Below are 12,972 nucleotides of genomic sequence, written 5' to 3' on the forward strand. Positions count from 1 at the left end.
GTATGGTGTGAGATGGGTACTCACCTACTGAGGTAATCACTTAGTAAAGTATATAATTGTCTAATCAGTATGTTGTATGTTGTACACTTGAAAGTAATAGCATATTGTAAAACTGTAATTGGAAAATATATTTAAAAAATAAAATAAAAAGTGAAAAAAAGAACTAAGAATGTGCTATGTAAAGTAGTGAAAAAATAGAGGAGTCTCCAAAAATAGACTCCTCACTGTTGCTTCATATTTATTGTTTGATGTTTCTAGGTTCTTAAATATTTGTATATTTGTAAAGTAAAAAGAAACCAATTTAAAGATAGCAGTTTTAGATCACCCCTAAGTGTATTTAAGATGTTATAATTTGACTGTCTTTAAACTGTGGAGAGCAGAACATGTTTTCCTAGCTGTCAAAGCCCATTTTTTTTTTAAAATTAATTTATTTACTTTTTAAATACATTTGTCTCTGCCTTCCCCCCACCTCTTTCCCTTGCCCCCTCCCATCTTCCCTCCCTCAGCTCTTCCCCTTTGGTTTTGTCCATGAGTCCTTGCTATATGTTCCTTGACTTTCCCCTTCCCTTCCCTTTCCCTGCCCCCCCCCTTCCCTCTTGTCTCTGTTGATTTCTTTTCCTTTCAGTGTTGCTGGTCATATTTTCCTTGCTTCTTTGCATTGTTGGTTAGGTTCCGCTTATAGGTGAGATCATATGGTATTTGTCTTTCGCCCCCTGGCTTATTTCGCTTAGCATGATGCTCTCCAGTTCCATCCATGCTGTCGCAAAGTTTAGTACTCCTTTTTTTCTTTCTGCTGCGTAGTATTCCATTGTGTATATGTACCATAATTTTTTGATCCAGTCATCTACTGGTGGGCATTTAGGTTGCTTCCAACACTTGGCTATTGTAAATTGTGCTGCTATGAACATTGGGGTGCATAGGTTCTTTTGTATTGGCGTTTTGGTGTTCTCAGGGTATAGTCCCAGCAGGGGAATCGCTGGATCAAAAGGCAGTTCCATTTTCAGCTTTCTGAGGAAATTCCACACTGCTTTCCATAGTGGCTGCACCAGTCTGCATTCCCACCAACAGTGGACTAGAGTTCCCTTTTCTCCACAGCCTCGCCAGCACCTGTTGTTTGTGGATCTGTTTATGATGGCCATTCTGACCGGTGTGAGGTGGTACCTCATGGTGGTTTAGATCTGCATTTCTCTGATGGCTAGTGATGCAGAGCATCCTTTCAAATGCCTCTGGGCCCTCTGTATCTCCTCCTTAGAAAACCATCTGCCCAGGTCCTTTGCCCATTTTTTGATTGGATCGTTTGTCTTCTTGGAGTCAAGTCGAGTGAGTTCTTTGTATATCTTGGAGATCAAACCTCTATCTGATGTATCATTAGCAAATATATTTTCCCACATGGTTGGCTCCCTTTTCATTTTGCTGATGTTTTCTTTAGCCGTGCAGAAGCTTCTTATTTTGATGAGGTCCCACTTGTTTATTCTTTCCTTTATGTCCCTTGCTTTAGGAGACATATCAGTGAAAAAATTGCTGCGTGGGATATCTGAGAGTTTCCTGCCAATGTTCTCCTCTAGGACTTTGATGGTGTTGCGACTTATATTTAAGTCTTTTATCCATCTTGAGTTTATTTTTGTGTATGGTGTCAGCTGATGATCCAATTTCAATTTTTCGCATGTAGCCGTCCAGCTCTCCCAACACCATTTGTTGAAGAGGCTGTTATTGCCTCATTTTATGCTTCTGCCCCCTTTGTCGAATATTAGATGTCCATAGAGACCTGGGCTTATTTCTGGGCTTTCTATTCTGTTCCACTGGTCTATGGGTCTGTTCTTGTGCCAGTACCAGATTGTTTTGAGTATAGTGGCTTTGTAGTAGAGTTTGATGTCCGGTATTGTGATCCTTCCTACTTTGTGTTTCTCAAAGCCCATTTTTAAGAGGACTGAGGAGGCCCCACTCCCTTGACGGGGGAGCCACAGTGTCATGTTGCAGTTTGATTCTTTGGGGGTCATTAAAATGATTTATCACTGTTTTATGTCATGCAGAGTGTAGCAGAAGGTATTTTTGAGAGTTAGCTATATTATTTTATATTTGTGCTTTTTATTATTTCCCATAATTAATACACTGAGTGTAGCAGAAGGTATTTTTGAGAGTTAGCTGTATTATTTTATATTTGTGCTTTTTATTAATTCCCATAATTAATACACGGAGATGTAGGTATATGATTTTTTAAGATATTGATACAATTTGAATATTAGATTATAATGTTAAGAATATTTCCTTTGTTTTGTTGAAACAGGTCTAAATTTAGGCAGTGAACTAATCTTTTCAAGGTATTCTACTTATTTAGATTTCATTAACATAATAAATACTGAGTTCTTTCTATATTGCAGACACTCGGCATTGTAAATGAATAAAGGCATGCGTGCCTCATCCTCAGGGAAAATGGTCATCAAAATTGCTGGTCACCAGTATGACTGTCATCCACACTGATGGAAAACTTACTAGAATAGTTGTTTACTACTACTATTGTCAATGTTAAAATCCCAATTAAATTTCCAGGGTTGTGTAAAAGTTAGTTATAATGTAGTCTAGATAAAGTTTATGTTTTTGGGAAAAGGTCTTTTGCTACACATTTGGTTAGTTTGGCTATCGATATAATGGCTGAGTTAAAGGAACCAGGAAGCTAGGTGTGGGCAGAGTGAGAATAGTGTAAGATACATAGAAAAACTTTCTGTTAGTATTAATGAATATTGAATACTTGAAAAAAGCCTTGGGACTTGAATATTTCATTGCATTTTTTATACTTCTTCAGTGGCCTAGTACATTTTAAAAATTCAGAATTTGGTAGAGTTATTTTATATGACTAGTTGGAACTGACTTAAAGTACTGATTTATTATAAATATTATTAGCAGTTCATGTTACTTGGGATGATTATTATATATAAGCTTTGAGAATTTTTTCTCTATTATAGTGTTAAAATATTACAGAAGAGGATTTAAATGTCTGTTTTTTGTGTGTGGCATTTTAGACCCTGTTATTTTCAATTAAGTACTAAAACAAATCCTCCAGTTTTAATTTTGTGTAGCTAATTTTGTCTACATTGACTAAATGACAAAATAGTATGTAGTACCTATTTTATTAGGGACATTTATTGAGACAGTTGGCATGGATGTGTGGAGAACACATGCAGGTGAAACTTTCATGTGTCTTATCAAGCCCTCTGTATTAACGGCCAAACCCATCCTTTGAATATGTATGGAGTCAAGTAGACAAGACATTACAAAATATCTAATATTTGAAACATATAGAAAATAAGTTAGTGAAAATATCCTCTAAATTATAGAATAATGTATAAATTTAAGGCTACATTACTCAAAAGGAACAGCTATTGTAGATGCTGAGAGAGGTCAAGAAGGTTACAGTAGAATTGAAGCCCTTTGGATTTTTTTAGATTTAGTAATTTTTGGTGTCAAGTAAACAGTTTTTCCAGAGGATTTGTAGGAAAGATGCTCTCATACACAGCTGGTGGGTATATAAATTGGTTTCATTTTGGAGAGTACTTTTGCTGGATCTAATAACTGGAAAATACACCTACTTTACACCCATCCATTCCAGTTGTCAGTAAATATCTTACAGCAGCATCAGTGACCTTTAAAGGGTCATATACTAAATATTTTAAGCTTTGTGGGAAAAGGCAACATTTAAGATACTATGTAGTTACTTAATAAGAGAATGAATTTTCATAAATTTTGAGTTGATCACATGCAAAATATAATAGAATACTTTTTTTTTTTTTTTTGGTAATACAGTTTTGCTACATGAACAACAACTAGATTTAGAAGGCTTAAGGAATAAGTAGTCAATGAAAAAAAAAAAACATTCTCCAGGCTACTCTTTGAATAAATTTACCAATTAAGGTGAGAAATAGAATTTTACTGGTGGTTGGAGGAGAAGTAGTAATGAGAAAGATTTTTTTTTTTTCCTTTAAGACTAAGTGAAAATTTAATCATACTTTTTTGGAGAGGGGAAGGAGGAGATTGAGGGAAGAAGCAAGGCAGAGTGAAATTGTTAGCTTATAGATGAGCTAAATCAAATGAAGCATTATGTTTCTGTTCTAGCAATATGTTATTTTGAAGAAGTCTTTTATCTTTTTTCACTTTTCCCATATGTAAAATGAGGTGATTTAATTAAACAATCTTTAAGCAGTTCTAATTTTTAATCAGTTAGATCTGATTCCATTCTTTCTCCTGAAGGGTTTTTCTTTCCAAAATGTTCATTCTTACACCATAGATTTCTAGTTATAATTATTCTTTATTTACTTTTTATGTATTCCAATGTATTACTGTATACAGATTAACTTTAGACATGAAGGTAATGCTTGATTTTTTTTGCCCCTTTAAAAAAAGGGACATCTTTAGAATGCTGATTATACTATTATACTGAGTTTATTATAATGACAACATAGAACTGATTTGTTTTACATCACAATTATTATATCATTGTCATTTACAGCTAATTGTGTTTTTTATATTTTTTGTCTTTTTACTATTGCAAATCCTAACTTAGCAACTAATTTTTATTAAAAACTAAGTATTAGAAATAGGTTTTGTTTCTAATTCCATTGCATTCTTTTGATATGAGATGTTAATTAAAAATATTTGTTTTAAAATGTTACTATATCATGTACTTATTTTGATTGTTTTCTTGGATTTTTAAAAGAAAATGATAGCACTGTATGTTTAACTTTTCATTTAATGTGATCTGTAAGTCATTTTATTCAAGTTGATGTTTCCTTCAGCTAAAATTTAGATTAATATTTACACTTACTGCTTCATTAAGTCTTAACTGCTTCAGACAATTAGTTTGTAGCGTTCAGTGCTTTTATTCCATTTCTGAATGTATGAACTATCCTTGGTGAAAGCAACCTCAATTCATACTGTGCTGGTTTTCCTTTTTCTACGTATTGTGTTTGTAATCTTGGTCGGGGTTGTTGACTTTAGGTTACATAGGTATTGTAAATCTATGTATCTTACTGCTGTAATGTAAAAGAAAGAGTTGAAAATTGGTTATATTGAAATAATTATTTTTGATGTGGTATATAGGCTGTCTTTCATTATAGTTTGTGCTTGTTTGAATGTTCTCTTTGAAGCATCTCTGGACAACATGTACATTTAATAAAAGCTTAAATAATTATAGAATAGTATGTAGCTTCCCCAAAGTTCTTTGCAGTTCTGTAAATAGCCAGCAGGGGATCTCCTCTACACCCATTTCCATCTAAGTACAGTTAATGATAGTGTTTTTGATTATACTGTTGAGGCATTTTATAGAATGCAAGAAAGTGGTTTGAGAGAGTTCTTAGCTGGATATAGATAATCTAATGTGATAAAATATTATCTTTAAACACACCCTAGACATATGTGTAGTTTGGGCATTTTTTAATAATCATGCTTTGTATTAAGTGGTATTAATAATTGTAAATTTCAGAATTTTTTACATAATGGGCCTTTCAGAAGAAATATGAAATGATAAAATTGCATAGTGCCCAGAAGTTCTTTGTATACAGTGTTGCTCAGAATAAGTCTTCAAAGGGAATGAAGGTGGAATAACTTAATTTTTAAAGTTGATCATTTAAGTATTATTAATGTTTTTTTTTCCTTTTTTTCCTCAGTTCTGTATTTTTTGCTATGTGGCTAATAGTGAGACTAATAGGAATTAATAGTGTATTACTTTCATTTTTCTTAATAGTAAATTAGGAAGGTAGGCCCTTTAAAATGCAGTTTTCTTTTAGAGTGTGTATTTCTATCTAGTGTCTTATTTCCAAAAAATTATTTTGTTCCCTGAGAACTAGCTTTAGAATAAAGAATTTGAAGTAAGCCTAATGAAAGATAAGGGCATAATAGCTTTAGAAACCATTTGGAAATAGCTTAATACTTTCTAAGAAATCGACCATTGGTTTATAGTCATTAAATGAAAGTTTTATTTTATAAATTAGTTATTGAGATTTTTAAAACATGTTTTTACTGTAGAACTTAGCATTTATTATTAATCCTACAAATAGGAAAGCCTGTGCTTTATTAACCCAAAGAATAAAAAATAATAATGAAAGATAAATGTTGGGGTTAAGCTGCTTTTGCATGTTGTTGGAAAACAGTAACTCTTTTTTTTTGTGTCCTGTATGTCAGTATTTCCTGTTTGAGATGTTTTTCTTTTACCTGATTGGAAATAATGAGTGCAGAAATATCATATTTAATTCGGTGCTACATTTCATGTAAAATGTGATGTTATATTGATTTTTCCCATTTAGGCAAATACAGTGTTCAGAAATTTCAGGGAATGCTTTTAAATTTTTGAGTGTGATCTGCTTATTTTAAATGCAAACATAAGAGTGATTTATGCCATGTTCCAGATATCCTGGGTGAAAAATCTCAGCCCTACAATTATTTTCACACAAAAAAGGGAAAAGATGTAACATTTTAGGATATATTTGAATTTATTGTATGTAATGTAATTGAAGACAAAATACATTTTAAAAATTGTTATTGTTGTAGTTAATGTTCTTTTAGACACAAAATGATATAGTAATTTATTAAAGTTAGTATTTACAGTGTATATACAATGTAGTTATTTGTTTATATTAATAGAAAATATATGCATTTTAGTAGATAATAAAACACTAAATGAGAATTAGTTATAGAAATAAAATGTGAAACAGTCAAAAAAAAGCAGGGATGTGAAAGAAATAACTGTATATTTAAATGTCTTAATTCTAATTTAGTTAATGTCAACTTGAATAAAAGAAACTGTTGATGTTTGGGAAGTGGAAAAAGACATTGGAACCTACTTAGTGTGCAGCTGTTGTAGAGCAAATTGAAACTGACGTATTTCATCCTGTGCTTATTAAAACTTTGTCTCTGTGAACATTTGGATCTTTTCTTTTTGTTTCAGATCTTTGGTTTCCAGGCAGGACTGACATCTTTGGATTGTAGGGGATCTTACTGCTTACCTGTACCGATTATTCCCTCTTTCAGCACTGCTCTTTATGGTAAACTTCTGAAACTACCCACATGCTGGTAAGTATTATGATAAAATGTGGGTTATAATAATTTTTATTTATTATCTTAGGAGGAGCAAAAACCAGTTGTATCTGTTTTATGTCAGTGTGTTAGTTTTGTACAAAACCTTAGAAAAATATTTGAATTTATACTTTTACTGAGACACTAAAAATCTCTTTTTAATATCTCAAAAGTATTAGGTCATAATATCTTTTGTGATAGGAATAACTGTTGTTTGGGTTATAACTGTTAATCCATATCGGAGCTATAGTAAAATGTTGCTGCTTCATAATGTAATAGAAACTGCAAGGGGAAATACTTTTCTTTTCCTCATTGAGATGATACAGACAAAAATTAAAAGAAAAAGCTGGGTGTTGATATTAAGGCCAAAGTATTTATCATCTAAATAACAATTTTATGTGTATTCATAGCCACTAAGAATAGTATACCCATGATATAGCATATAAAATATTTGACATATACATGTGTAATTACTGCATTATCATTTAGTATTGGGTTACTTTTCTTGGAGGTCACATTTTCCTAAAGTCAAAGAGAGTTATAAAAAAAAGCCAATAGTGAATCATAACTTTTTTAGTTGAAAACAATACTTTTAATATATTAAATAAATAATTGTTTAAATATATGAAATTATATTCTAGTAAAATATATCTACATTTTAAAATTGAGATTATTTCAAGTATTTGAAATATATTTTTGCTTTCTTATACTAATTAGTGTATTTTTTACAGGATGATTTCCATTAGTTATTTTGAAAAGCAACCTTTCAGAAAATAGATATTAATTTTTTCTATTTAAAGTACTTGCTGGTAATTTTCTTTAATAATATATAACTTTTAGAATTAAATTTGTAAGTAAATGCTGACATTTTAAAAAGAAATTTCCTATTGATTCAGAAATTTAAAAATACAGAAACTGCAATTAATTTTATGTCTTGGGATCAGTTCTATAAAATGAAAGTGTTACTAAATGATTATTCTTATTTTCACTTGATAAGTTTAATTTTGTCCTTAGTTATTCATATTCCTCATATTTCATTTATTATGTTGTTTAGAGATTGTTTTAAACTTTTGTGTATACATAGCATGTTGCATTTGAGTCAAGTTTTATATTCAAATCTATTAATACCATGTGATATGCCTCAGTTGATGTTGATATCTACTTTAATAGCTATTTTTGAATACGGTTTTCTCAGTTATGTGCTGATTTATTATTTATAACTGAAATTTTATTGGAAACAGGTTAGTTTACTATAGAAAAATGCTTGACAACTTCTAAAAACAAAAAGGCAAAATTTCTAAAGTGAATTACAGCCTTTATATGAAAAATATTGAATATTTAAATAGGCAAGGCTTATTTTAAGGATGTATAGGGCTTACTGTAAATATTATCAGACATGATTTAAAATGTCTGCTGACATCTAGAAGAAAATATTCCAGTCTAATAATAAAAGCATGAGATCACAGAATACAGATATTTATTTGGATATGATTTGCTTTTTTTTGTAGTGAAGACCACTTCTCTTTATTTTAGTGATATTTTTGCTGTGCTTTGCAGAAGTATATTACTTGGAAATAATTTCTTTAAATTGTTTTCCTGAATAAATAGAAAGTAAGTTATAATTACTGTTAACTCTAAATTGAAAGTAATAAATACAGACCTCAATAAATTAAGATATAGCTTAGTTAAATAAAGAGAAAAAAATGCCAGATAGAATATATCAGGTAGTACTTGAATTAAATCAGAATCATGAGAGAACAGTGGGCTTTATTTACTTTATGCAGTGAGGATTTTTTTAGTAAGGCACCCTGGTTATGTCATTAAATGTCAACTCTGTTGCCATTCAATGGTCTCTCTCTTCTTCAAATTATACAAACTGTTTTCATTTGGATTTTTAAAATTCACATTCCAGTTTCTTAAAGCACATATATGATGCTGTGTATCTATTTCATTCAATAATGAGAAGAGCATATTTACTACAGGCCACAGCTTTTGAAACAAGGACATTTTATAGCATGTTGAAAAAAATTTCATTCATATGTTAGAGTTAGCATTGTAAATCAGCAAAATATTTTATACTTTTTATTTAAAAATATTTTATTTTATATTTTAAAATATTTTATTTGTTTATTTTTAGAGAGAGTGGAAGGGAGAAAGAAAGAGAGGTAGAGAAACATCAATGTGAGAGAGAAACATCAATGTCTTGCCTCTTGGCCAGCAACCCAGGCATGTGCTCTGACTGGGAATCGAACCTTCAACCTTTTGTTTCGCAGGCTGGCACTCAGTCCACTGAGCCACACCAGCCAGGGCCTAAAAATACTTTAAAATTCAGAGTTTAATTATTTATGAAGTTTCAAACTAATTGCCATTTATTTTAAGCATGTTTGCTAATAACTGTGTTTTAAGTAACAGTGAAAATAGTTCCTTTTCTCTTATTCAAGTGTTCCCACTTTAGCCTCAATAAGCAAGCTATTAGTAAATTTCAGTTTCTTAGAATTTATTTTTAAAAATATTTGGAGGTAGATTTTTTTGTTTTTATTTTTAAATTTTTATTTTTCTGAATTTATTGGGTGACATTGGTTTACAAAACCATGTAGATTTCAAGTGTACAACTCAGTGACACATCATCTGCACACTGCATTGTGCACCCATCGCACTAAACTAAGTCTTTCCATTCCCATATCTGCTCCCCTTTGTCCACCTCCGCCTAGCCCCCTCCTTCCTTTTCCCTCTGCCTGTCGCCACACTGTTGTCTGTGTCAATGTGTTGTGTGTGTGAGCTTTTGGCTAATTGCTTCCTCTTCTTTCATCCGGTTCCCCTTCTGCCCTCCCCTCTGACACCTGTCAGTCTGTTCCATGTATCCATTCCTCTGTTTCTATTTGTTTGTCAGTTTATTTTATTCATTAGATTCTGCATATAAGTGAGATCATGTGGTATTTGCCTTTCTCTGATGATTATACTTACCATAATAATCTCCAGGTCCACCTATGCTGTCGCAAAAGGCAAGATTCTCTTTTCACATCTGCATAGTATTTCGTTGTGCAAAAGTACCACAACTTTTTTATCCACTCATCTACTGATGGACACAAGCTGCTTCCAAATTTTGATTATTGTAGGTAATACTCCAATGAACATAGGGATGTATGTATTCTTTTGAATCAATGTTTTGGGTTTCTTCTGATAAATTCCCGAAAGTGGAATAAGTGGGTCATAAGACATTTTTAAGTTTTTGAGGTATCTCCATACTGCTTTCTGTAGTGGCTGCACCAGCAACAGTGCATGAGGGTACCCCTTTCTCCACATCCTCACCAGCCCTTGTTGTTTGTTGATTTATTGATGAAAGCCATTCTGACAGGAGTGAGATACCTTGTTACCTTAATTTGTGTTTCACTGATGATTAGTGATGTTCTGCATTATTTTCATATGTATATCATCTTTAGAGAAATATTTATTGAAGTTCTTTGCCCATTTTTTAATTTGTTTGTTTTTTTGGTATTGAGTTGTATAAGTTCTTTATACATTTTGGATATTAATGCCTTATCAGATTTATTGGTGAATATGTTCCCATTTAGCTGATTTGCTTTTCATTCTATTGATCATTTCCTTTGCTGAGCAAAAGCTCTTTTAGTTTGATGTAGTCCCATTTGTTTATGTTTTCTTTTGTTTCCTTTGCCTAAGGAGATCTATCAGAAAAAATATTGCTATGAGAAATATCCGAGATTTTACTGCCTAGGTTTTTGTCTAGATCTATAATTTTAATATCTTTGAGTCTGACATTTAAGTGTTTAATCCATTTCGAGTTTATTCTTGTGTTAAGTGTAAGAAGGTGGTCATGTTCCATTTTTTCACATGTATCCAGTTTTCCTAGCACCATTTATTGAATAGACTATATTTACCCTATTATATGTGTTTGCCTTTTGTCAAATATTAATCAACTATAAAGGCATGGGATTATTTCTGGGCTCTCCATTCTGTTCTGTTGCTTAATATGTCTATTTTTATGCCACTACCAGGCTGTTTTGATTTCAAAGGCCTTGTAGTATAGTTTGAGATCAGGTAGCATGATTCCTCCAACTTTGTTCTTCTTTTTCAAGATTGTTATTTCCATTTGGGGTCTTTTGGAGTTTCGTATATATTTTTGGAATATTTGTTCTACTTTTGTGAAATACACCATTGGTATCCTGATAGGAGGCACTGAATGTATAGATTGCTTTGGGTAGTGTGGACATTTTAATGATGTTATTTCTTTTTATTCATGAATGCAGTTTATGCTTCCACTTATTTGTATCTTCTTTCTCCTGTGTCTTTTAAGTTTTCAAGTACAAGTCTTTTACATCCTTGGTTAAATTAATTCCTCATTATTTTATTTTATGTTTTAGGAGCAATTCTGAATGGGATTATTTTCTTAGTTTCCATTTCTGATAGTTCATTATTGATGTATAAAAATGCAACTTATTTCTGGATATTTATTTTGTATCCTGCTACTTTACTGACTCACTTATCATTTCTTGTAGGTTCTTTGTGGAATCTTTAGGGTTTTTTACATACAGTATCATGTCATCTGCAAATAATGAGTTTTACTTCTTCCTTTCCAATGTGGATGCCTTTTCTTACTTTTTCTTGTCTAATTGCTGTGGCGAGGACTTCCAGTACTGTGTTGAATAGGGGTGGTGAAAGTGGAACCCCTGTCTTGTTCCCAGCTTAAGGGAAACACTTGTAGTTTTTGCTTATTGAGTATAATACTGGCTGTGGGTTTGTCATATATGGCCTTTATTACATTGGGATATATTCTCTCTATTCCCACTTTGGTGAGAATTTTTTAATCATAAACGGGTACTGGATTTTATCAAATGCATGTAGCATCTATTGGTATGATTATGTAGTTTTTAGTCTTCAATTTGTTTATGTGGTGTATCGCCCTTACTGTTTTGTGAATATTATACCAACCTTGCATCCCTGGAATAAATCTCACTTGGTCATGGCATGTAATCTTTTTAACGTATTGCTGGATCTGGTTTGCTATTATTTTGTTGAGGATTTTAGCATTTATATTCATTACAGATATTGGCCTATAATCTTCTTTCTTTGTAGTGTCATTGTCTGGTTTTACAATTAGGATAATGCTGTTCCTGTAAAATGAGCTTGGGAGCTTCCTTTTGGATTTTTTGGAATAGTTTGAGAAGGATAGGTGTTAGTTCTTCCTTATGTTTGATAAAGTTCACCTGTGAAGCCATACAGCCCAGGACTTTTGTTTGCGAGAGTGTTTTGATTATTGTTTCACTTTCACTGGTTTTAGCCTGTCTATTAAAAATCTCCAGTTCTTCCTGATTCAATTTTGAAAGATTGTATGTTTCTAGGAATTTATGAGTTTCTTTTTTCTAAAGATTTTATCTATTTCTTTTTAGAGAGATGGGAAGGGAGGGATAAAGGGAAAGAAATATTGATATATGAGAGATACATCAACTGGTTGCCTCCTCACACCCCTCTGGGTACCTGAGCTGCAACCTAGTGTTGTGCCCTGATAGGGAATCAAACTGGCAGCCCTTTGGGTCTCAGGCCAGTGCTCAATCCACTGAGCCACATCAGCTACAGCAGATTTTATCAATTTCTTTCAGGTTGTCCAATTTTTTTTGGCATATAGTTGTTCATAATATTTTCTTACAATCCTTTGTATTTCTGTGGTGTCAGTTGTTACTTCTCTTTCATTTCTGATTGTATTTATTTGGTGCCTCTCTCTTTTTTTTGATGAGTCTGGTTAAAGGTTTGTCAGTCTTTTCAAAGAACCACCTCTTGGTTTCATTGATAGTTTGTATTTTTTTAAACTATATTTCATTTATATTTTTGTTGATCTTTATTATTTCCTTCTGCTCACTTTTGGGCTTTGTTTGTTTTTTTTTTTACAAGTTCTTT

The 12,972-nt window shown here is 32.0% G+C and overlaps 1 protein-coding gene across 4 annotated transcripts in view; it reads left to right on the top strand.

Moving 5' to 3' along the window:
- Positions 1-12,972, top strand: part of VPS13B (vacuolar protein sorting 13 homolog B) — a 673,385-nt gene that overhangs the window by 71,545 nt on the left and 588,868 nt on the right. For all 4 annotated transcript variants that reach the window (XM_054590316.1, XM_054590313.1, XM_054590314.1 and 1 more), the window contains exon 16: positions 6,935-7,059. In XM_054590316.1, coding sequence (XP_054446291.1) covers positions 6,935-7,059 — 125 coding nt within the window. The remainder of the gene's footprint in view (positions 1-6,934; positions 7,060-12,972) is intronic.

This window comes from Pteronotus mesoamericanus, unplaced genomic scaffold (assembly GCF_021234165.1).
Source record: "Pteronotus mesoamericanus isolate MK-2021 breed Mesoamerican mustached bat unplaced genomic scaffold, CSHL_Meso_final scaffold_174, whole genome shotgun sequence".
NCBI lineage: Eukaryota > Metazoa > Chordata > Mammalia > Chiroptera > Mormoopidae > Pteronotus > Pteronotus mesoamericanus.